General features: G+C 52.6%; 1 protein-coding gene across 4 annotated transcripts in view; it reads right to left on the reverse strand.

Annotated features, from left to right (window-relative positions):
* CARD10 (caspase recruitment domain family member 10) overlaps nucleotides 1-19,663 on the reverse strand; it is a 32,760-nt gene extending 13,097 nt beyond the window's left edge. For 3 of the 4 annotated variants that reach the window (XR_009600281.1, XM_042247271.2, XM_060414180.1), the window contains exons 1-9: nucleotides 13,394-13,422; nucleotides 12,970-13,221; nucleotides 11,979-12,116; nucleotides 9,409-9,734; nucleotides 5,109-5,300; nucleotides 4,049-4,204; nucleotides 3,320-3,445; nucleotides 2,062-2,253; nucleotides 262-396 (exon numbers count right to left, since the gene is read on the reverse strand). Coding sequence is in view for 3 of the 4 variants with exons in the window: in XM_042247271.2 (XP_042103205.1) it covers nucleotides 262-396; nucleotides 2,062-2,253; nucleotides 3,320-3,445; nucleotides 4,049-4,204; nucleotides 5,109-5,300; nucleotides 9,409-9,734; nucleotides 11,979-12,116; nucleotides 12,970-13,204 (1,500 nt within the window). In the remaining variant the exon portion in view is untranslated. Of the gene's footprint in view, nucleotides 1-261; nucleotides 397-2,061; nucleotides 2,254-3,319; nucleotides 3,446-4,048; nucleotides 4,205-5,108; nucleotides 5,301-9,408; nucleotides 9,735-11,978; nucleotides 12,117-12,969; nucleotides 13,222-13,393; nucleotides 13,423-14,461; nucleotides 17,054-18,278; nucleotides 18,381-18,802 lie in introns of those variants that run through there. The other variant, XM_027967765.3, reaches the window with a different exon arrangement.
* Between the last annotated feature and the right edge of the window lie 5,388 nt (nucleotides 19,664-25,051).

The following is a 25,051-nucleotide window of genomic DNA, read 5'->3' on the forward strand; positions in this document are numbered from 1 at the left end:
ACAGGAACTTGAGCCCAGAGTGGACAGGCGGGCTCTGCGAAGTTTTGGTATGTGAATGGCTCCCCAGGTCTCCTGGTGCCCGAGCCTAGGCCCAGCACTGAGCCAGCTTCTTTGGGAGTTTCAACAAGGCGCTTAGCTTTTGTGGGCCTCAATTTCCTCTCATGGGAAATGGAATGGTCAGCAAACTGGAGAGCTCCCTGTGTCAGTAATAATATGATGGCCACTGTACCCCCCACATCTGGGCTAGGGCAGGCGTCTTACCGAGGTGTGGGGCTCAGGCCCTCCCACGACAGCCGCCTCCCCCGCTGCTTCTGGGCCTCCCAGTGGGGATGGGAACTCGCTGAGGCTCCAGGTGCTGCTGAGGTTGGAGCACAGGGAATGGGAAGAGGCGCAGGCCTGGAGAGGAAAAGGAGAGGGAGCGGTCAGCAGCGCTGGGCCGGGGCCAGCCACCACCATTTGCTCAACGCCTGAGTGCTAGAAACAGGGATGACGTGGGGAAGGAGGGAGCTGCATTCCTGCCCTCATGGAGCTCATGGCCTAGTGGAGAAGACAAACTATAAACAAGCAGGCAGATGAAGGAATTAAGGCTCAGCTTCCAAAAGAGCTGGAAAGGAAGGTACCTGGGGTGGGGAAGGCACTCAAAGGGCCCACCCGGCCAGGGGGCCATCAGAGTGTTTTCCAGGAAAAGTGTGGTTGGAACTGAACTCAAGGATAAGTAGGTGTTAAAAGTCGGGAAGGCAGATGGAACAGTCAGAGCAAAGGGCCTGAGGCAGGACTGACACATTCTAGGAATTAAAAAGCTGCGACTGGGGGAAGGGATAGTGTGGGATCCACAATGTACACACTGCTATATTTTAAATGGATAACCAACAAGGTCCTACTGTACAGTATGTGGAATTCTGCTTAATGTCCTGTAGCATCTTGGAGGGGAAGGAAGTATGGGGGAGAACGGATACACATATATGTATGGCTGAGTCCCTTTGCTGTCCACCTGAAAACATCACAATATTATTAATTGACTATATGCCAATATAAAACAAAAAGTTTAATTAAAAAAAAAAAAAAGTTGAGACTGAGAGAACCAGGCTCGAGGTAGACAACTAAGGGAACTACCCTGTAGGACTTCTGGGCAAAGTAAGCCACTGAGGATATTTAAAAGTCAAAAATCACAGATTTATGCTTTTTTTGTTCTGTTTCTTTAGGTAGTACACTCCTGGTGGACTGATCCTCTTTAAGCAAACCCAAGATAGGAAAGAGGCTTCCCCGATGGCTCAGTGGGTAAAGAATTCGCCTGCAATGCAGAAGACACAGGAGATGTAGGTTCAGTCGCTGGGTCAGGAAGATCCCCTGGAGGAGGAAAATGGCAACCCACTCCAGCATTCTTGCTTGAAAAATTCCATGAAAAGAGGAGCCTGGTGGGCTACAGTCCAAAGGGTCACCAAGAGTCAGATATAACTGAGCAACTAAGCACACACACAAAATAGGAAAAGCCTTTCTTTTCCTATCTTGACAGAGATCTGAGAGCCAGTGTCTGATTTATAAGGGATCTGGGGGCTCGGCTCCACTGTTGGATGGCTATGTGATCCTGGGCAAGCCTCTGACCCTCTCTGGGCCCTGTGCAATGAGGCAACTGTACTAGTCGGTCTCTGAGGAACTTCTAGGGCACACATTTTGCATTCTAAGATGCTCACCAGCCCTCAGGGAGCTGGGGTTCTCCAAGTGTATGATAAGACAAGCTTCAAACTGTTTTTCACGCCCCAGGTGTAACCTCAGAAACCCAGAGGCCCCTACACTCCTGTCCTGTTCCCTGATATACCAACCCCCACCCATCTGAGCTGCATTTTGTCCATCTTGGCCAACAGCCCCCTCCAAGACTGGCATGTTCTTGACCTCGAATGATGACTCCAACCAGGACCCACATGTTTCCTCCCAGAGCCTGCATCTTCCCAGGCCCAGGTGAGCACTCCCAATGAGTCCCCCACGTCCCCACCCCCGGTTGAGGTCTCTCACCAGGTCTTACTCTGGCCGAGAGTTCCAGCTTGGACTCCTGACCCTGCTCACCTTGAGATGGGGCCCCCCCTGGACCCGCTGTAGCTGCACCTCCAGCAGCGCCTTGGCGCCCTCCAGGCTGGTGAGCGCCGTCAGCAGCTCATCCCGCTCCACCTCCAGGCCTCGGACCTGCTTCCGGTACTGGTCCTTCTCAATGAGGCTCTGCGAGTACTGCAGCTGAATACGGTCTCGGCTCTGGATGGCCTGGCAAGAGTGGGCAAGGAGGGAACTGGGGCCAGGAGCCGAAGGTGACATGCTAGCTTAGCTGTCCTGGCCTCTGACCTCTCAGATCAGGCCAGGGGGTGGGGGGGGGGGGTGGGTAGCAACAGGACCGGCAGCTAATGTTTATTAAGAACTTCCTGCACGCTTGTGCCCTGTGCTAAATATTGGCTCATTTAATCTTCACACTAACTCTTCAAGTTAGAGAGCCTCCTTATTTTCATTTTACAGGCAGGGACACCAAGCAAGCAGGGACACAGCTGCAGAGTCCAGGCTCGTACCATTTCCCAGAAACAACTCAAAACTCTTCTATGGGACACACTGTGTATGGGGGACTTTATTCCCAGCCTCCAGGGTTCAAAACCCAGCCCAGTGCACCCAAAGAACTTTTCCACACAATGTAGACCAGGGTGCCCAAGAGCTGGGTCCATGCCCATGGGGACCTACCACCCACTGTCTCAGAGGGAGCAGGGGTGAGAGTCTCAGGGGCTGGGAGCAACCAAGTGAAGTGCAGATTCTTGGGCCCATCCCAGACCGGGGTTGAAACCCGAAATCTGCTTTTTCACCAGGCCCCCCAAGGCTCATGTGTAGATGCCAACTGCTCTAGGGATTCCAGGGATTCGAACAAGGACAAAATCTGCTGCCCTCCCCGCTGCATGGGGAACTCAGACGAGGAGGGCTGGGGGCCTTGGCCCACCCCTTAGGAGGTGAAGGACTGGTACCCAGGGCCTGGGAGCCAGACCTTTTGAGAATCTTTTCACCAACAAACATTTGAAAGCCTTACTCTTGATGTGAGGAGAACAAGGATTCTGATGCAAAGACCACCCACACCAGCTTTCATACCTGTCCCAGGAGCCCAGCGAGGCAGATGTGTTGAGAGGGCAGGGCTGGCATACATCAGCGCTCAGGTCCCCTGTCTGTTTCTCCTGGCCTACATGCCCCATCCTAAACTGACCAGTATACTGTTTGTCTGCGATTCCAGTCCCACCTGCCTCTCCCCATATTCCCCTGGATGGGAACGAGGACTGGGCACACAGCAGGCAGGGCTCACCTGGTCCCTCTCCTTCTCGATCTCCTCCAGCTGGGCCAGGACGGTGGCCATGCGGTGCTTGTACAGGTCACAGTCCTTTTGCAGCGTACGGTGCTTCAGCCGCAGGTCCTCCATCTCCTGCAGATACTGTGGGTGCAGCAGGGTGGAGCGGGACGGGACACACCCGGGTCAGACTCCAGGGCTGGGGACCATGGGCAGGAGCCCAGCAGGTCCAGGGAAAGGCCTGAGCCCCAGTAATGAATGCCCACCTCCCCAGCTGGGTGGCCTGGGCTGCTAACTGACATCTCCTCACTGGGCCTCAGCTGCCGGATCTGTAAAATGGGAACAACAACCCATCCCAACCCACCTGGGCCTCCTCATTGCAACTGCAGTCTGCCCCCTTAACCCACTCCGCTTCCTCCACAGCACTCATCACCCTCCATGACATGAAGTGAGGGACTGTGGATTATGTATAGAGTGTCCTGTTTGTCTCCCCTGCTAGAATCTGTCCCCCCAGGAGAAGGGACCTTTGTTTTGTTCACAGAGGGACCTCAACACATATTTGAGAACAAACGAATGCACAGCTCTTGGCATGGGACCTGGCACACAGCAGATGCTCGGGGAAAGCTGGCTGAAGTAAACGGGTGATGCGCATTCCCCCACCCCCAACTCCCCAGGAGCTTCCCCAGGCTGTGAGCTAAAAGGCAAGTGGGGGCAAGGCAGGGGGTGTATGGGGAACGTGGACATCACCTTGTCCCGCAGCTCCTCGGCCCATTGCAGCTCCCCCTGGACAGCATGCAGCTTCTGGCACAGCTCCTGCCGGCTGTCCTGCGCCTCACGCCAGTCATGTTCCAGGATGTCTAGGAGGATGCGCTCGGAGCCTGGGGCCCCTGGCCGGCTTGCCTCCTGCGGGGGCGGGTGTCAGAGCTCAGTGCTGCCTCAGCCCTGGCTCTGGGCCCATCCTGAGTGTAGGGTGAGGGGGGAACACATAGCCCTCAGGCCCAGCCCACTAGCTTTACCCCTTTGGCCGAGAGCCTTGGCCTCTCTGAACTCCGGCTTCCCCTTCTGCTGAGTGGGTGTGGCCCCAGCAGCTCTGCCCACCCTCCAGGGAGCATCTGGGGTACAAATGAGGTAAGTGGATGAGGGCGTGCTTGGACAAGTTGGACCAGGATCTTATTCCTCAACAAGAACCAGGCCTGTTCTCTCTTGCTCTGGCCCCAACCCACTAGCCAGGACAGAAGATGGGTAATATTTCCAAGACCTATTTCTACCTTCCTCCTCTGGCCTGACAAGGGGTTTTCACAGGGTCTGAGCCTGGCCCAGGCAGGGAGACCATGGGCCAAAGATCCAGTCCTCAGACCCACACCCTAGCTAGACACCCCCAACCCTATAAAATACACCAGAGCCCTAGCTTCCTCCCCAACTTCCTGTGAGGAGTGATGGCCAGCTGGCAGGCCCATGCTGTCCCTGACCTGCCACAGGACACTGAGCAAGCCCTGGGGCCACCCAGACCTCAGAGGTCTCAACCTTTCCACAGTCAGACTCCTTTACAAATCCAGGGAAAACTGGGGGCCCACTGCCCAAAAAAGCGCTCACACACAAAATCAGATGCACAGTTTCAAGGAGTTCAGAGGCTTCCTGAGTCCCCCCTCCCCCAGCCCCAGACCCCAGACTCAACACCCAGGGAGAGCTGAGGGCCTCCACTCAGAGCTTAAGAGGCCAGCCAGATCTCAGATCCCTGGATCTAGAATCCTCATTTTCCAGGCCTCAGGGGGACAAGTGAGCAGGAGGGTCTCCCCTCCCCCCGTACCTGCTGCAGGCCTTCCTGCAGCTCCTGCAGTGAGGCCACCAGCCGCTGGTTCTCAGCACGGAGCTCCAAAACCAGGTCCGCACTGTCGGGCTCTTTCTCTTTCTCCTCAGCCCCAGGGAGTGGCTCCCTGGCCCTTCGCAGCTGCGTGCACTCTTCCTCCAGCCGGCTCACCTTGAGCTTGAGCTGATCCACCTGGAGCCCAGGACACGGGTCAGCTCAGGGAGGGAGCACCAGCCAGGCCAGAGGGGAAACAGAGGTCCCGCTCCTGCAGTCCGGGGTGCCTCCCCCATTCCCAGAGGGGCCCAAGCAGGTATCCTCCCTGGACATGTCTACAAAGAAGCGACAGGCTGGACCAATATGATAAGGCCAAGCCACCCTCCCAGGGGAATCTGCCTCAAGGACTTGTGGGTGGATGGGCCAGATCACAACACACTTGTCTGTCCTGCAGTTCTGACATTGAGCACAGGCAACTGAGCTCAGCACCAGCATAACGGACAGGAAGGAGGGCTGCACCAAGAACAGGAGGACCCAGGGGCTGGGCCCAGCTCGGCCTCTAACTCCGTGTGGCCTTGAGCAAGTCATGGCCCCTCTCTGTGCCTCAGTCTCCTCATCTCCCAGGGGAATAAGGAGGAAGACAGTTTTGAGGGTCTCACCCAGCCCAAGAGCCAGGACGTCCCCCCTCAGAAAGCCTCCCTGCTCAACATACATGCACAGAACAGCCATGAGTCTGATCCTCCCTTAGAGATATTCCTATCAGAGCCTCCATGAGGGATGGTTATGCTATTGGTTCACTCCCAACACAAATTCCAAATCTGGGGTCCAGGTTTCAATTGTACCATTTTACCCTCCATCATCCTGAGCAACTCACTTACCTCCTCTGGGCCTCAGTTTCCCCATCAGTAAAATGGACCTATTCAATCCCCCTGCTCTTGCTCCACCATCTGCCTCCCAAAGTCATTGCAGGCATCAAACAAGACAGCAGGTGGACAGACGCCTTTAAACTACAGAACTGATGGGGGTGTAACAGTGCCTATTTTTACAGCTTTGAATAAAATCCCTCCCCCCACTGTTACCAGTTCAGTGTGGGCAGCCAGAAACTGATCAAGGGGGCTGTGTGGGTGGCTGAGTGGTGGCCACGGCAGAGATGTATGAGCAGCTGGCTGGATTATGAGTGTACTTAGCCCAAGTGATTTTCCAAATTCATGTGGGGTCTGAGGTGGCTAGACAGCGATGTGAGGAGCAGCAGGTGGCAGGCCACGAAATGAAGTCATTGTTGGAAAATGACACAGTGACCTCTGGGGCTACACTCAGGCATGCTGATGTCTGGTGCCCTAGGAGCACCCTGGCCTTGCTTGGAAAGGACTCCCAGCCTCCCAGCCTCCAGAGCCTGGCATAGCATTCTCCAACCCCCACCACCCCACACACACAAGGATCTGGAGACTGGGTCAGGCAGTTCCATGAATTAACAGCCCACTCCTCCTCCGCAGAGGACTCAGAAAGAAATTCATGACTCTCACATTCCTTTCCCCTCACAAAACCCGCTTTGTGAGCCGCTGGAGAAAGACAGCTAGTTACAAGGGCAAATGTGGTCACACCCTCTCCAGCAAACTACAGCCACACACCCCGACCTCCTGCCTGACCCGAGGCAAGCAGGCTTCCCAGATGAGCTCAGGAGCCAGGGGACCTGGGAGTCTCCGCCAAACACCAGGAAATAACAGATGCATTTAATCCTGGTATACAAACTCACTTAGCACAAAATTATAGCGTTCATTCCTCTAAGTTTATGTTGCTTAGAAATAACAGCTCATTAAATTTGCACCTTATAAAATACAGTATTAAATAACAGCCACCACACACCTGTCTGGGGGGGAGGGAACCCAAGCTGCCAGGAAAAAGCATGATCAGCTGCTCTGTTCATCTCCACCTGCAAAGCCTTTGTTAATTGCAGAAAAGCTCCAATAAATTAAGGCAAGTGTACAGTAGCTACATTTAAAGAAAAGCTTATCTATTAATTGAATTTCATCCCTTACCCTCCACCAGCTAAACCGGAAAAAAAGCAGCTGTTCTCTGCCCACTGGCAGATTTCCTTACCCCTAGGGCCATCCTAGACCTTCCCCAGTGGCTCAGCGGTAAAGAATCCGCCTGCAGTGCAGGGGACGCAGGAGACATGGGTTTGGTCCCTGTGTCAGGAAGATTCCTGGGTCAGGAAGATCCCCTTGAGAAGGGAAATGGCAACCCACTCCAGTATTCTTGCTTGGAAAATTCCATGAACAGAGGAGCCTGGCAGGCTACAATCCATGGGGTCGCAAGAGGGTTGGACACAAGTGAGTGACTAAGCACACACATACTGTGCACATTTCAGCACCTAGAGCTGAAATGCTGACACACAGGGAACCTCCAACACCCCATCATCCCTCTACCCAACCCCAGGAGGCTCCAGACAGGTGCACACACACACAAGGCACCCCCCACCCAGTCACATGCACATATCCACCACTTCAGCAGACCCAACTTACAATCACATGCAACCCAAAGGCGAGACAAGCTGTGCTGGCCACAGCCCCTCCCAGCACCCAGGGACCAGTGGCCGCCACACTGTCCTCTCTGAGCAGGCTCTCCCCACCAGGCTCCTTCCTCACCTCGCCCCACTCCCAGCAGTGCCCAGAGTAGAGTCAGAAATTCTCCATCTTGGAACCCTGGGAAAGTACTCCAACCAACCTGTCTGTGCCTCAGTTTCTTCATTCATACATGGGGATAATAACAGGGCTCTGCCTGACCCCCATTCCAGTGGAGTTCCCAGGAAATTATAGGAGTTGATGGACATCAAGCCCGGAGGACCATGCCTACTACACAGGCGATGCTATATTGCTATGATGTCACTGCACCCTGACCTCCCACTTCCAAGGATGAGGAACCTGAGGCTCAAGTGGACCTGGCAGCCTGGATCCAAGAACCTGGGGCCTCAACAACCCCCAGTCAGGACTCCTTACCCCAGATGTCCCCCCCAACCCGCAATGGCACCCACCGTCACAGGCTCTAGCACACCAGTGCTCTCACACTTACAGGCTCATTGTGGACATGCGACCTACTGTCCACGGCCCCCTCTCACCCCCTGGGGTGCCCCAGCCACAGCTGAGGCTCATGGGGTCAGGGGGCTTCAGATCCCACCATCAAAATCCCCCAGTGGAACCTTGTGCAGTACTGCCAAGGACAGCCTACTGTGTGCCACCTGTGTGCTCAGTCACTTCACTCGTAGCCCACCAGGTTCCTCTGTCCATGGGGTTCTCCAGGCAAGAATACTGGAGTGGGTTGTCATTTTCTCCTTCAGAGGATCTTCTCCACCCAGGGATCAAACCCTGCATCTCTTGCCTTGGCCGCAGGCACTGTCAAATCCTTGAGACAGCTCTCTGCAGCAGTAAAATCCCAGCTTTATCCCCATATGAAGACCCAATAAGACACCAAGAAAGAGAGGCTCAGTTTCTCAGCTTGTAAGAGGCATGGCCTCGTTCGCTTATAGGGAGAACTGGGTGAGATTTCGTCTGGATGGGAGCAAGAGGAACAGCGTCATGAGGCGGAAGCCAGCAGGGGCACCAGGCAGCCCTGGTTCACATCCGGGCTGTGCCACTTGCTGCTCTGTGACCTTAAGCAAGTCCTTTACAATCTGCACCCGTGTCTGTACTTCAAAACGAGAACGTGGTACGTGGTATGTTTGTGAGATTACATGGTGTGATGCGTGAAACCTACATAGCATAGAGTCACACTTAATAATATCAATAATAATGGCTGACCAATCCAGGTTTCGAGCACTAACCCTGCACCAGGCCCTGTACATGTCTTAAATTCTGTATCTTAAATCTGAGGAATACTTCTACCTCAAGGTCTCTCTGCCTCAGCACTTGCAGACCTTTTGGACTGGACAGTTCTTGGTTGTGGAGCTCTCCTGGGCTCCAAGGACATTTAACAGTGTCCCTGGCCTCTACTCACTAGACGCCAGTAACACACTCCTGGTTGTGATGATCAAAAGTGTTCCCAGACATGGCTAAAAAGTTGCTAGGGGCAGGAGGAGCAAAATCAACCCCAGCTTAGAACCACAGTCATAACTCAATGAAATAAGCACTATCAATATCCCCATGTTACAGATGAGAAAACTGAGGTGCAGGGTGGAGAAGGGACTTGCCCATGGACCAGTAGCCAGCAGATGGTGGCTCTGGGACACCAGCCGGCTACCATATTACCATCATTTTTTGCAAAGCTGCCCCTTTCCCGTGGCACACCCCACCCCAACCTCCCCAGGGCCTACCGCCAGCTGCAAGTCCCTGCTGCGCAGCACGGCTGAGTTCTTCTCCTCGCTGAGCTGTGCCAGGCGCATGGCAATCATGTAGTTCTCATCCTTAAGCCGCAGAAGCTCCAGGCTCCCGGCCTCCCAGTCCTCCCGCAGCCGCTGGCAGCGCTCCTGAGCCTGCTGTTGCTCCCGAAGCCGCTGCTCCAGCCCTGCTCGCTCCTCCTCCAGCACCCGGCCCCGGGCCTGCAGCTGCTGCTCCCGCTGCAGCTGGCTCTTTCGAGCCTCCCGCAGCCGCCGCACCTCTGTCATCAGGAACTGGGTCAGGCCCTCAGGCCCTTCCTCATCTGCCAAGGACAGGGCAGAGAAAAGTCGGGTCAGGCAAATAAAATCCAGCAAGATGGCAGACCACACAGAAAAACCCAAACTGGAAAAACACTAGAAGAAAATATTGGAATCCATTTTTACAATATGAGGACAGGGAAAGGCTTCCTAAACAAGGCAAAAATAAAAAAACTATAAGAGATTTCTGAATGATGACAGATGTAAGAAGCAAAGTTAAAAGATAAGTAACAGAGTAGGAGAAAATCCAACACATGACACAGAGTCACACTATATAAAGAGCTCCTACAAATCAATAGCAAACAGCAAAATAAAAATATGACCAGAAACTATCAAATTGCAAATTCCCAAGCAAAAAACGACTGGTAAACATAGGAAAGGGCTTCCCTGATAGGTCAGCTGGTAAAGAATCCACCTGCAATGCAGGAGAGCCCAATTCAGTTCCTGGGTAGGGAAGATACCCTGGAAAAGGGATAGGCTACCCATTCCAGTATTCATGGGCTTCCCTGGTGGCTCAGACAGTAAAGAATCCACCTGCAATTCGGGAGACCTGGGTTTCATTCCTGGGTTGGGAAGATCCCCTGGAGAAGGGAATGGCAACCCACTCTAGTATTCTTGCCTGGAGAATCCCCATGGACAGAGGAGACTGCTGGGCTACAGCCCATGGGGTCACAAAGAGTTGGACACAACTGAGCATGTATGCACGCAGATATGCAATGAGGAACATATTTTCCTATGTTTGTGCTGAGCTGTGCTTGGTCACTCAGTTGTGTCCCACTCTGGTCTGTCCCACTCCATGGTCTGCTGCTGCTGCTGCTGCTGCTGCTAAGTCGCTTCAGTCGTGTCCGACTCTGTGTGACCCCATAGACGGCAGCCCACCAGGCTCCGCCATCCCTGGGATTCTCCAGCCAAGAACACTGGAGTGGGTTGCCATTTCCTTCTCCAGTGCATGAAAGTGAAAAGTGAAAGTGAAGTCGCTCAGTCGTGTCCGACTCTTAGCGACCCTATGGACTGCAGCCTACCAGGCTCCTCCATCCATGGGATTTTCCAGGCAAGAGTGCTACATATGTATATTAATTTATGTTATCTTCACAACACTTAAGGTAGGTACTATTTATTGTACCCATTTTAAAGACAGACAAATTCAGGCACAGAAATGTCAAGCCATTTGCCCAAGGCTAACTAACCTGTTGAGTAAGCTGAGTACATCTCTCAACAAAGTGCAAACTTAAAACAACAACATACTATTTTTCATATATCTAACCACAAAAAATATTTTAAAATGATCCCCAGGATGAATGAGGGTATAACAAAAAGGGTGCTCATACACTGCTGGAGGGACCCATGTTCTGTGTGTGTTAGTCGCTCAGTCATGTCCGACTCTGGGCGAGCCCATGGACTGTAGCCCACCAGGTTCCTCTGTCCATGGGATTCTCCAGGCAAGAATGCTGAAAGTGGGTTGCCATTCCCATCTCCAGGGGATCTTCCCAACCCAGGGATGGAACCCAGGTCTCCTACACTGCAGGCAGATTCTTTACAGACTGAGTCACCAGGGAAGCTACACATTCTCTAAGAAATATGACTTCTCAGAACTTCTGAGACACACATGTGCACAAAGATGCATCTAGAAGGTGTTCCCAACACTGTAATATTTGCAAATAACACATCAATAGAGGCTGTGTTAAATAACTATGGCACATCACTAACAAACATGATGCAGTCATTAAAAACAAGCATAACAGAATCACACTGGTGGTGGGGGGGGGGGGAAATGAATCACAAAAATCAGTTGTTCCAAGAAAAAATGAAATACAGAACAAGACATGTAAGATGATCCCCTGTGTATGTGTGTGCGTGTGTGTATAATTGCCAAAGTGTTACCAGCAGAGAAGAGCTGACAGAAGAAGTAAAGATCTTTGCTGTTTATTCTCATCTCATGGCATGTTTGAATTTTTTACAGAAGAAACTGCCAACTGGTACTTGTCGGCCACATACATGTCTGAGAACAATTTCAGGGGGAAAGAGCTACGTTAAGTGTGTGGGCTCTGAATTTAGACTCTAACTGCATTACAAACCCAGCCCCACACTCAGCCGGCTGGGGAGGCCTTGGGCAGACAGTTTCAGCTGTCTCTGTGCCTCAGTTTCCTTGCATGTTCAATGGCCACAATGGGAGTGCCCCCCTCACAGGGAGGGGGTAAGGAATCTGCGCTGGCGCCCATGCTGCTAGCACCCACAGCAGACCCACTCACCGAGGATCATGGAGCAGCGCTGGGCAGGCTCTCGGCCAGTGAGCAGTGTGAAGTGCTCAGGGTAGTAGAACTCCAGGGCTTCCAGGAAGGCCTCATAGCCCCTCTTCCCCCGGCAGCGCAAGATGTCCATCAGGCGCCCTGGAGAATGAGGGGTGGGTGTCCAAGGGTCAAGGTGAGGGCTGCCCCCAGCGCCTAGCTGCTTTCTCCCCTCTGCTCCCCGCCCGCGCCCCCGACTACTCCAGGGCCCACATTCCCCAGATCTCTGAACCAGTGACACACACTGGGGCCTGACTCAACACACCAGAGGAGATAGCCTGTCTGCTGCAGCCAGGAGAATCAGGACCCACTCGCCCACCATCACCAGTGGCAAGTGTGTTTCAACAGCACCTCAAGCCCCTGCCTGCCCTCCGCACAGATACAGGGCCAGCAAACAGAGCCTGCCTTTACAACCGCACAGAAAAGCCCCCTCCATCCTCAAAGGCAAACCAAAATATCTATCCCGTTGACCAGTGCCTGAAATTCCACCATCAGACCCTCATTGCTTCGCCAGCTCCGTTCAGGGGCACAACCTACGGGAGAAGGCACCCTCAAAAAACTGGGATGGGAAAATAAAGAAAAATAACTCTCCGAGAAGTATGTGACACACAGAAAGCGGGGGACAGGGGGAACCTATGAAAGCAAAGGACACAGGAACGAGGCCAAGTCCACCAGCTGTGACCTCCGGGGAGGTCCCAAGCCCGGCCTGAACCGCAACTACAGCCATCCCCTTACTCTAAGGTGGGCCGAGGAGGCGGGAGAGAAATCCAGGCGCGGTGTGGACACGGGGACACGCTAAAGGAGGCAGGATGGCGGACACAGCAACCATCCCACCCTACCGGTGTGGACACCGAGGTCCCGGGGATCAGAGCCCTTGGCCGGTCGGCCCCAAGAAGGCCCCAGGGAAGGCCGGCCCCGCCCGCTCAGGCCCGACCCCGCGCCCCCCAAGGCTCACCGGTGCGGTTGACTCGGCACGGGAAGCGGTAGGTGCTCAGCACCTCCTCCTCGTCCTGCTCGTCGATGACCCGGCATTGGCGCAGATACGGCGTGAGCTTGGCTGGGTTGAGGGTGCGCGTCAGCCGGTGCCGGACGCCCTCGATCCGCTCCCACAGCGCGTCCTCCTCCGCCTCGGACCCGGACCCGGCCCCAGCCTCCTCCTCGGCCTCCCCAGCCTCGGCTCCGCCCGGCATGGCCGCGTCCTCGGGGTCTGCGGGCCAGAGGCGCGCGAGGGTCAGCGCGGACGCCGGGGGCGGGGTGCGCCGACCGATCCCAGCTCCGGGCGTCGTCCGCAGGACCCCTCGTATGCCCCCGGCTTTCCCCCGGCTTCCCGCTCCCCGTCCGCCCCGAGGATGCCCGGCCCCCGAAACCCCGGGACTCACCCCGCACGCCAGAGCCGCCTCGCACTCCCGGGTCGGCGCTCGGGCGGCGGCTCCTCCGGCGCAGGGGGGCGGGGTCGGCGGCGCCCCCGGCCCCGCCCCCGGCCCCGCCGCCGCCCGGGCTGCCCGGACCTCCCCACATCGCCGCCCGGGTCCGGGCCAAGCGTCCGGACGGCCAGCCACCCGCACGTCCGCCCGCAAGCCCGGCTCCCTGCCGTCCGGCCGCCGCGCGCCTCCCCCCGCTTCCTGTTTCCCGCCGGCTCTCCCGGCCCTGGCTCGGCAGGGTCCGGGCGGCCCGCCCACACCTGCCCGGCCTCGGGGCGGGGCGGCGCCGGCGGGACACGCACGCTGACAGCCTCCAGCGCGCCGCCACACACCTTTTCCCGCGCGCACGGGGCACTGGGCACACGGCGTCGGCTCCTCAGCGCCCAGTCCGCCGCTCGCACCTGGCACCTGGCGCTGACTTTGGCTCGCAGCGTACACGGCGACCACAGGGCATAGCAGTCACTCCGGCACACGGCACATTAGCAAACCGTGTGCTCGGAGTTAAAACGTCCACACAGCCTACACATCACCCCAGCCCCGTGCAGATGCCACACCCCCAGCGCAATTCTATCTGTTCGTCTCAGGAAATGACCATGCAGTGTGGAGCCAGGCCACCCCGTCCCCAGGGTCTCTCCCAGGCCCTGAGGACTTCTGTGGCTGGGCTCAGCTGGGAGAGCACTGCTCCAGGAGCAGGAGATCCAGATCCCACTCCAGCCTCCAACCTACCCTTGTCTCTGTGTCCCCAAATAAATTGTCAGTTCTGGCACCTCCTCTCAAGCTAAAGGGCTGCCCCTGGGTGGGCAGCAAAAGACAGGAGTTATGGCTGCCTTCTCAGAGATCAGAGTCGGAACTCTCTGGGCACCAGCCAGGTCCCTCCTACACAGTTTCACTGGAGAACATGAAGATCCAGAGACCCACTTCCCAATGGGTGTTCCTCTAGATGCTAGACCCAGAAACACTTGGGAGTGTTGCTGTAGTCCAAGCAAGGAATCTACACTCCCCAACCCCCTTGTGGTAATCACTTACCACAATAAAGTGAACACCCACATCAGCTGGCATGGCGATACCATCTCTTCATGGGTCAGATACTGCCAGTGGGGCCTGCTGAAAGTGAGGAGCAGAGGGGCAGGAAAGAGCTGTGAGCTCCCTGAACTCCTTCCATGCTCTCTGAATTTAATGCCATGTGCATTTGTGCTATGTATCCAAAGGAATAAAAGTTTTCAACAAATGAAGGCCAAAAAACATGGTCAAGAAACTGGCTTACCTTTATATACCCTAGTGTTATTTCCCAAACTTAACCACTTTTTGTTTTTTTGTTTGGAGATCACTGGTTTTCATCGTGGGGGTGGGGGTGGGGATGGGGAATGCTTTGGAAGTACTGGATTCTAGTGCAAATTCTTCAGTTCACAGAGGAGGAAGCAGAGGCCCAGTTGGGCAAGGAACTTGACCAAATTTACACAGTGAGGAAGCAGTGGGACCAGGCCAGGACCCAGCCCCAGGCTCTGACCCCAGGCACACACCAGGCCTTCCTCCCAGTGGCTTCCTGTCATCCTCCCACTAGCAACCCTGTTCATTGTGAATACTTTTTAACTTGACCAGGAGAATGGGATGAAAGTCTTAGAAAATGCTTCTGTGGTTAATTATTTCCTCATTAAGAAGCCTAAGCCGAGCCTGGAGATAAGACATAGAAACCAAGAGGCCTGCAAGTAAGTGGACAAAGAAGTGACCAGCAGGAGGTCGCTGGATGCCCAGCAGTCCCAGAGAGGCTGTTGTTGCTGTGGGCACCACAGTCATACTCACATACAGTTACACACACTCACGCACGTGCCCACAGTGGGCCTCCAGCTGAGTGGAAGACAAGAAGGCACACAGCTGCCCTCCCCACAAGGCAAAGCCCCCTCATTCATCTGTCCCTGGGCATCCCCAGCACTGGGAGTGGAAGTGTGCAATTCAATATCACCTGTTAGGTCCTTGGTGGGTTTGCTACATTCATTTCACTACAGTCACACCAGGAAGGCAGGAACTGCGGTAGGGAGACAGAGGGTCTAGACCTCACATTAGGGGCCCTGGGTCTTAACCCAGGCTCACTGTCATGAGTGCTGTTCTTCTGAGCCTCAATTTCCTTGTCTGCAGAAGGCAGGTGGTGAGTAATTCCAGCCACACCTAGAGAGCAAGACTGTTTAGGAGCAGAGAAACTGCCCAAGGGCCTACATTTGACTTTAATTATGTCTCCTTGAGCAAATTCCTTTCCCACTCAATTCTACATCTGTACAGTGGACACAATGGTTCCCCCTATGCAAAGACTGTCTCTAAGCTACATTTCCTTCATTAGCGAAATGGGCACTGGTGCTTCCTAGCAAAGGCCCCATATTGCAAACCAATCCAATGTCCCACCACCTCTGACCCTGCTGATGGTCCAAGCCGCTAACCTGCCCACCCATGGGCTGCTAGACTATAGTCTACTCTGCAGCCAGAGGGATCACTTTAAAAACAGCTGATACTCTCCAGAGGTTTTCCTACCAAACTGGAATATAATGTTAATTGCTCCTAGACACTGCCAGCTGCCCTACCCCATCTCTTCCATCTGCCTCCCTCCCTCACTAGCCTCATTCTGTTCCTGGAACTGGTAAGCTCTTCTCACCTCAGGGCTTCTGTTCAGCCTATTTCCTCTGCCTGAAATGCTTGTCCCTCAGCTCTTCATGCAGAGGGCTCCTTCTCATTATTCAAGTCTTGGATCAAAGGTCACCTCCCTTGGCACAGGAGCACACAGGCACACAGGCAGAGCTCACCCTGCATGGCTCCTATGTACCCCCTCAAGCCACTCTGCTTGTTTTCTCCATCAGACATCTCCCCATTCCTGGGTGACTTTACCTGTTTGTTGCCTGCTTCTGCTCCAAGAACAGAAATGTCTTGGTCAGCAGGAGTACAAGTTCCAAGAACAATGAGGATGAGAAGTGGAGGACAGGAGAGGAGATCAGAGAAGGCAGGGAGTGGGGGAAAGATGTAGGGCAGAAGGCCATTCAGGAGACTGTCAAGACGTTCCCTTTTATCTGTAGTAATTCAGTGGGCCTTTGAACAGCATGGGTTTGAACTGGCACAGGTCCACGTATATGCAGATTTTCTTCAGTAAGTATTTACTACAGTAGTATATCATCCTTTGTTGGTTGAATCCAAGAATGCAGAACCTAGGATATGGAGGGCTGGCTATAAAGTTCTAAGAGGATTTTCAACTGCACAGGGGTGGGTGCCCCTAACCCCCACGTTGTTCAAAGATCAGCTGTACTAGATTATTATCGTCTCCCTCGAATCAGCCTCAAAGCCCACAGAAGCGAGCATGCACTTTTTCATTCACTCCTTCAGGGAGGGCCCCAGCCGCGCACCTTCTCCATTCCTCTTAGGCAGCCTCTGATTGCACTCCAGATTTCTCTTGCCTGCTAGACAGGAAATGTGCATGTGCGGTGGACCCGGGCTCCCCACCCCACCCCCCAGACTGATCTCACCTTGTCTGGCCATCTCTTCACCAAGTGCAGGGCCTGGGTCGCATCAATGCATACGTGGCAGCACTCAGCAGGGGACCTGGCACACGGTAAGTGTTCAGCAGGAGACTGATGAATGGACCTGGCAAAGGCAGAATTCCTTTTGATGGGCTTCAAGACACAAGAGCCAGACTGCCCAGTGTTCAATTCCAGTATAACACATGCTAGTGATTCTAGGCAAGTCACTATCTAACTTTTCTCTACGTTTCATCTGAGGGGCCGTAATGCACATGCTCAGTTGAATTCATCTAACAATGTCTCTTCCTCTCCCACTGCCCAGGATCCCCCTAGGGTCGCTCTGTGCAGAAGGCCAGAGGGGCCCTGCTTCCCTGAGGTGGGGAAGGAAGGAGGAAGCTGGGGAGTCTTTTCTGACCAATCACAGGAATCTGGGCCAGAAGGGTATTTAAAACTATCACCTTACACTAGCTGTAAAAAAAAAGAAGGAAATCCTACCATTTGCAACAACATGGATGGACCTGGGGGCATTACATCAAGTGAAATAAGTCAGACAAAGACAAGTACTGTGTGATTTCGCTTGTATGTGGAAACCAAAATAACTGAACTCATGGAAACAGAACAGACCGGTGGTTGCCAAGGGTGGGGGCTGGGGGCAGATAAAAATGAGTGAAGGGAGTCAAAATGTACAAACTTCCAGTTAGAAAGATAAATAAGCGCTGGGGATGAAATATACAACACGGTGATTATAGCTAACAATACTCTTTTGTATAGCTGAAAGCTGCTACCAGAGTAGATCTTTGAAGTCCTCTTTGGAAGAAAAAAGCATTTTGCAGCAATGGGAGGTGATGGATGTGAACTAAACTTATTGTGGCAATCCTTTCACAATTTATACATGTATCAAATCATTGTGTTGCACACCTTCAACTAATACAGTGTTGTGTACCAATTATATCTGAAAGACCTTTCAGCTACTGTGAGGCTGGGGGAGATCCCTCCCAGGATATCAGATCTCACTGTCCTCCCAGCCTTTCACCTCTCCCTCAATAAAATGGCTTGATTCCTCCCCTCTCTCCCCAAATTATATCTGAATGAAACTAGGGAAATAAGACTATCATTTTACAGAAATTGGGGGAACTGAGGGCCAAGGCTTTGGTAGCCTGGGTAAGCCTGGGTTCTAGAAGACAGTGACCGCAGGGCAACCTGAGGCAGAATGGCTGCAGGGAATGGCTGGCAGGAACCGTGTTCCAGCATCACATTATTGAGCTGGAGACTCCAGGGGGACCAGAAGGAGAAGAGGTAGCCATGTCCCTACTTTCTCTTGGCAGCAGCGGAGTAGAAAGGCAACTCACACTTGTCCCCATTCAGGTCAGTTACAGAGGTCTGTGCGTGCCTGACCTTCGCCTCTCCAGGGCTGGGAGCTGGGCTGGGCTGAAGGGTCCAGTTCAGGGGTCCTGGGTTGGGCAAAGACAGAAAAAAGCAGCCAGAAATTGAATATGAGCTTCTCCTACTCCCATCCCTACCCTCAACCATGGCTGTATCACCCAGCCACACCGCGGGTTCCCTCTGCCTCGGTTTGCCCCTCTGCATCACAGGGAAATTGGGAGGGAGATGTTGACCCCAGCAAGTCACTGACCACCCTCCTGAGAGAAGATGGAGACCCCAAGGGGGATGCAGGACACAGCCAAGGCTTCCATGGGAACACAGCCACCCGCCAGCTCTCCAGGGAGCGTATCCCAGAGGAGACAGCCACTCAGGAACGTTGCCTGGGGGCCCTGAATTCCAGAGAAAGGCCTGCTGAACTGCCTGGGCTGAGTCAGGAGGAAAGGGCGGGCCAGGGGACATGCCAGCTCTGAGTCACTGGGGCCGCACTGACTTGCGTGCCTTCCTCTGCGGGCTGCTGGAACCAAATGAGGGATTCTGCAGAACTGGGTTCAAATTCTAGCCAGGCCACTCCAGTGAGGTCGTGCCCTGGGACAGTGGAGACAATAAGGGTGTCATTAAATGAATGAGTATGTAACAGGCTTGACACAAAGCTGTCACTCAACAGCAACAATACCAAATAGTTTTGAGCTCTTATTATATGCAGGACATCTATATATTAAAAATTTCCAGAATTAGCTCCTAATTAACATACAGCGAGACATGTGGAGTCACATGGACGGTGTTGCTGGTGCTGTGCTAAGTGTGGGGTTGCCCGCCCACAGTCGCTCCTTCTCTCCTCCACCCCGCGCCCCCGGGCCCGCCTGCACACACTCTTCCCTGCCCAGTCTCTGTCCGCAGTCTGTTTCGTGCCCTGGGCCAAGCCCTTTAGACTAAGTTGCTCCCAAAGGTAAGAAGAACAGGTCTTCTGCCCTGGGGGCATCAAAACCTAAAGCTGGGGAAGAGACAAGAGAGGGCAGGGCCGTCCAGGCAGAAGGAACAGCTAGTGCAAAGACTCAGGGGCAGGAAATCTCACGTTCTGTTCCCACAGGGCCCTCATTCCCCTCACTTGCTGGGACTTGCACCATTTCGAGCCACCAGTTCTACTCACCGTGGTCCCCATGACTCAGACCCCACCCTAGAGGAGGAGGTGAGGTGTGGGGGCGGTCCTACCAGGAAAGCTGGTGAATAATCATCCACTGGCCTGCAGTGCTCACAGAGAGAGCTCAGACCCCTGCTGAACCGGACCATCTCACATAAGCCCAGTGGCGAGGCCTCTTACTCCTCCAAGACCCTGCCCAGGGGGCGGGGCCTCTTACTCTCCCAGGACCCAGGCCGGGGGGCGGGGCCTCTTACCCTACACAGCTGAGGAAGAAACCCAGGCTCAGTCAGTCAGTCAGTTCAGTCGCTCAGTCATGTCCGATTCTTTATGACAACCATAAATCGCAGCACGCCAGGCCTCCTGTCCATGACCAACTCCTCGAGTTTACCCAAACTCATGTCCATCGAGTCAGTGATGCCATCCAGCCATCTCATCCTCTGTCGACACCTTCTCCTCCTGCCCCTAATCCCTCCCAGCATCAGAGTCTTTTCCAATGAGTCAACTCTTCGCATGAGGTGGCCAAACTATTGGAGTTTCAGCTTCAGCATCAGTCCTTTCAATGAACACCCAGGAGTGATCTCCTTTAGGATGGACTGGTTGGATCTCCTTCCAGTCCAAGGGACTCTCAACAGTCTTCTCCAACACCACAGTTCAAAAGCATCAATTCATCGGCACTCAGGTTTCTTCCCAGTCCAACTCTCACATTCATACATGACCACAGGAAAAACCATAGCCTTGACTAGATGGACCTGTGTCGGCAAAGTAATGACTCTGCTTTTTAATATGCTATCTAGGTTGGTCATAACTTTCCTTCCAAGGAGCAAGCGTCTTTTAATTTCATGGCTGCAATCACCATCTGCAGTGATTTTGGAGCCCCCCAAAATAAAGTCTGACACTGTTTCCACTGTTTACCCATCTATTTCCCATGAAGTGATGGGACTGGATGCCATGATCTTCATTTTCTGAATGCTGAGCTTTAAGCCAACATTTTTGCTCTCCTCTTTCACTTTCATCAAGTGGCTTTTTAGTTCCTCTTCACTTTCTGCTATAAGGGTGGTATCATCTGCATATCTGAGGTTATTGACATTTCTCCCGGCAATATTGATACCAGCTTGTGCTTCTTCCAGCCCAGCATTTCCCATGATGTACTCTGCATAGAAGTTGAATAAGCAGGGTGACAATATACAGCCTTGATGTACTCCTTTCCCTATTTGGAACCAGTCTGTTGTTCTATGTCCAGTTCTAACTGTTGCCTACTGACCTGCATACAGGTTTCCCAAGAGGCAGGTGAGGTGGTCTGGTATTCCCATCTCTTTCAGAATTTTCCACAGTTTATTGAGATCCACACAGTCAAAGGCTTTGGCATAGTCAATCAAGCAGAAATAGATGTTTTCTGGAACTCTCTTGCTTTTTCGATGATCCAGCAGATGTTGGCAATTTGATCTCTGGTTCCTCTGCCTTTTCTAAATCCAGCTTGAACATCTGGAAGTTCACGGTTCACATATTGCTGAAGCCTGGCTTGGAGAATTTTGAGCATTACTTTACTAGCATGTGGGATGAGTGCAATCGTGCAGTAGTTTGAGCATTCTTTGGCATTGCCTTTCTTTGGGATTGGAATGAAAACTGACCTTTTCCAGTCCTGTGGCCACTGCTGAGTTTTCCAAATTTGCTGGCATATTGAGTGCAGCACTTTCACAGCATCATCTTTCAGGTTTTGAAATAGCTCAGCTGGGATTCTATCACCTCCATTAGCTTTGTTCATAGTGATGCTTTCTAAGGCCCACTTGACTTCAAATTCCAGGATGTCTGCCTCTAGGTGAGTGATCACACCATCGTGATTATCTGGATCGTGAAGATCTTTTTTGTACAGTTCTTCTGTGTATTCTTGCCACCTCTTTTTAATATCTTCTGCTTCTGTTAGGTCCATACCATTTCTGTCCTTTATGGAGCCCATCTTTGCATGAAATGTTCCCTTGGTATCTCTAATTTTCTTGAAGAGATCTCTAATCTTTTCCATTCTATTGTTTTCCTCTATTTCTTTGCATTGATCACGGAGGAAGGCTTTCTTATCTCTCCTTGCTATTCTTTCGAACTCTGCATTCAGATGCTTATGTCTTTCCTTTTCTCCTTTGCTTTTTGCTTCTCTTCTTTTCACAGCTATTTGTAAGGCCTCCTCAGACAGCCATTTTGCTTTTTTTGCATTTCTTTTCCATGGGGATGGTCTTGATCCCTGTCTCCTGTACAATGTCACACACCTCCATCCATAGTTCATCAGGCACTCTATCTATCAGATCTAGTCCCTTAAATCTATTTCCCACTTCCACTGTATAATCATAAGGGATTTGATTTAGGTCATATTTGAATGGTCTAGTGGTTTTCCCTACTTTCTTCAATTTCAGTCTGAATTTGGCAATAAGGAGTTCATGATATGAGCCAGTCAGCTCCTGGTCTTGCTTTTGCTGACTGTATAGAGCTTCTCCATCTTTAGCTGCAAAGAATATAATCAGTCTGATTTCAGTGTTGACCATCTGGTGATGTCCATGTGCAGAGTCTCCTCTTGTGTTGTTGGAAGAGGGTATTTGCTATGACCAGTGCGTTCTCTTGGCAAAATTCTATTAGCCTTTGCCCTGCTTTATTCCATACTCCAAGGGCAAATTTGCTTGTTACTCCAGGTGTTTCTTGACTTCCTACTTTTGCATTCCAATCCCCTATAATGAAAAGGACATCTTTTTTGGGTGTTAGTTCTAAAAGGTCTTGTAGGTCTTCATAGTACCGTTCAACTTCAGCTTCTTCAGCATTACTGGTTGGGGCATAGACTTGGATTACTGTGATATTGAATGATTTGCCTTGGAAACGAACAGAGATCATTCTGGCGTTTTTGAGATTGCATCCAAGTACTGCATTTCGGACTCTTGTTGACCATGATAGCTGCTCCATTTCTTCTGAAGGATTCTTGCCCGCAGTAGTAGATATAATGGTTATCTGAGTTAAATTCACCCATTCCGGTCCATTTCAGTTCACTGATTCCTAGAATGTCGACGTTGCCTCTTGCCATCTCCTGTTAGACCACTTCCAATTTGCCTTGATTCATGGAGCTGACATTCCAGGTTCCTATGCAATATTGCTTCTTATAGCATCGGACCTTGCTTCTATCACCAGTCACATCCACAGCTGGGTATTGTTTTTGCTTTGGCTCCATCCCTTCATTCTTTCTGGAGTTATATATTGGGCACCTACCGACCTGGGGAGTTCCTCTTTCAGTATCCTATCATTTTGCCTTTTCATTCTGTTCATGAGGTTTGCAAGGCAAGAATACTGAAGTGGTTTACCATTCCCTTCTCCAGTGGACCACATTCTGTCAGACCTCTCCACCATGACCCATTCGTCTTGGGTGGCCCCACACGGCATGGCTTAGTTTCACTGAGTTAGACAAGGCTGTGGTCCATGTGATCAGATTGGCTAGTTTTCTGTGATTATGGTTTCAGACTGCCTGCCCTCTGATGCCCTCTCACAACACCTACTGTCTTTCTTGGTTTTCTCTTACCTTGGACGTGGGGTATCTCTTCACGGCTGCTCCAGCAAAGTGCAGCCGCTGCTTCTTACCTTGGAGGAGGTCACCCCTCCTGACCTTGAACATGGAGTAGCTCCTCTCAGCCCTCCCCATGCAACCGCCACTCCTGGACATGGGGTTGCTCCTCTCGGCCGTTGCCCCTGAGCTTGGACGTGGGGTAGCTCCTCTCAGCCGCTCCTGTGCCATCGCAGCCTGGCGCTCTCGGTCGCTGCCTTAGGCTTAGGTAAGGCCAAAGCCTGAGCCTCCAGCCCCAGCCAGGAACATGTTGACTTCTACACGCTTTTGGGAGAGTGAGCAACCTCAGTGTGGATGAGAAAACCAGGTTTAACTCTTACTTGGCCTCTCATTTGTCACTGTACTTTGAGAAGCAGGAACCTCCTTTCTTGACCTCATTTTCCAACTCCCCTGCAGTAAATGTAGCCTGATGAAATGAACCTGCAGCATGGCACAAGCTCTGGAGCCTGCATTTAAACACCTCTCAGTGCCTCAGTCTCCTTATCTGTAAAATGGGGAGAATAGAACCTATCAAATAGGGTTGTTTTGACAATGAATATTTCAGCGTGCTTGTTGTTTGCCAGGCCACACTGAGTGCTTTCCATAGATTAATTCCTTTAATCCTCAGGACAGACCTGGGAAGTAGCCACAATTATTACTCCCATTTTATGGATGAGAATACTGAGGCTCCAGTTAAGTATCTCGCCCAAGGGCACCCAGCTGGGAAGTGGGAACTCTAGAATTTGAACTCAGACACAGTCTGGTACACAGATAGTTCCCATATACCCTCTGCCTCTGTACAGGTGTAGCCACCCTCATGATCACCATCCCCCACCATCAGCTTGCACTGTGCTAAATCACTTCACTCATGTTCAACTCTTTGTGTCCCCATGGACTGTAGACTGCCAGGCTCCTCTGTCCATGGATTCTCCAGGCAAGAATACTAGAGTGGGTTGCCATTTCCGCCTCCAGGGGATCTTCCTGACCCAGGGATCAAACCCGCGTTTCTTATGTCTGTCTTTTACATTGGTAGGTGGGTTCTTTACCGCAAGAGCCACCTGGGAAGCCCGCCATCAGCTTGCTTATAAACAAACAGGACGGCTTCCTGGAGGAGACAGGGCAGAAGCTGGGTCTGGAACTGGGGGGGAGAAGATTCTTGCACCACAGGCAGGAGAACACCTTTGTGCAATAAGGAACTGAGTGTACCCAGATGTGCCTGGATGAGTGGCAGAGAGGGGGCCTGGAAAAGCCCTGCAGAGTAAAGTTACCAGATGTTCCAGTTACCTACTGGTGCATGTCAGTCCACCCCAAAAGATAGCCTACAACAAAGGACAGCCACCATTTTTGTAGCTCATGAGTCTGCACTTGGGCTTCTCATCTTTGCTCATGTGACATCAGTGGGGATCAAAAAGCAGCTAGAGGCTGGACAGCTGGGGCTCCTCAGGCACCTCGCTCTGTCTCTCAGCAGGCTTACCACACGGTCTCTAAGCATCACGGCCTTGGGGCGGCCAGCTTCCAACATGGCATGTCCAAAGAGAGCCCGAGGAGTCCATCGCCCTTTATGACCTGGCCTTGGAAGTCAGCCAGTGTCAATGCTGTCACACTCTGTTGGTCAAAACCGTCACTGGCTCGCCCAGACTGAGGGTGCCAGGGCAGGGCAGGGCCTGGACAGTACCTTTTGATGGAGGAGTGGCAGATTTCTGGCAGAGCCTGTGTGGGGTGACAAATACCACGCCAGACATCTTTAAAAATGTATTGTCACAGGAGGTGACTGGGGCTGGAGCAAGGTGTCAGCCGTGGAGCCTGCTCTGCCTGTGCGTGGCAGACTTAGTCTCCAAGTCCTGGGTCAAGTGACTGTATGCCTCAAAATGTTTTTCAAAGCTTTTAAAAAATATTTACCTAGGTATGAAACATGATAAGGTGCACAGATCTTAAGTGGGCACTTTAAAGACTTTGACCTATGTCTCCACTTGGGGGATCACCACCCAGATCAAGACACTGACCATTTCCGTTGCCCAATCAAGAGGCGACTACTC

The sequence above is a fragment of the Ovis aries genome, chromosome 3 (genome assembly GCF_016772045.2).
Source record: "Ovis aries strain OAR_USU_Benz2616 breed Rambouillet chromosome 3, ARS-UI_Ramb_v3.0, whole genome shotgun sequence".
In the NCBI taxonomy this organism is placed as follows: Eukaryota; Metazoa; Chordata; class Mammalia; order Artiodactyla; family Bovidae; genus Ovis; species Ovis aries.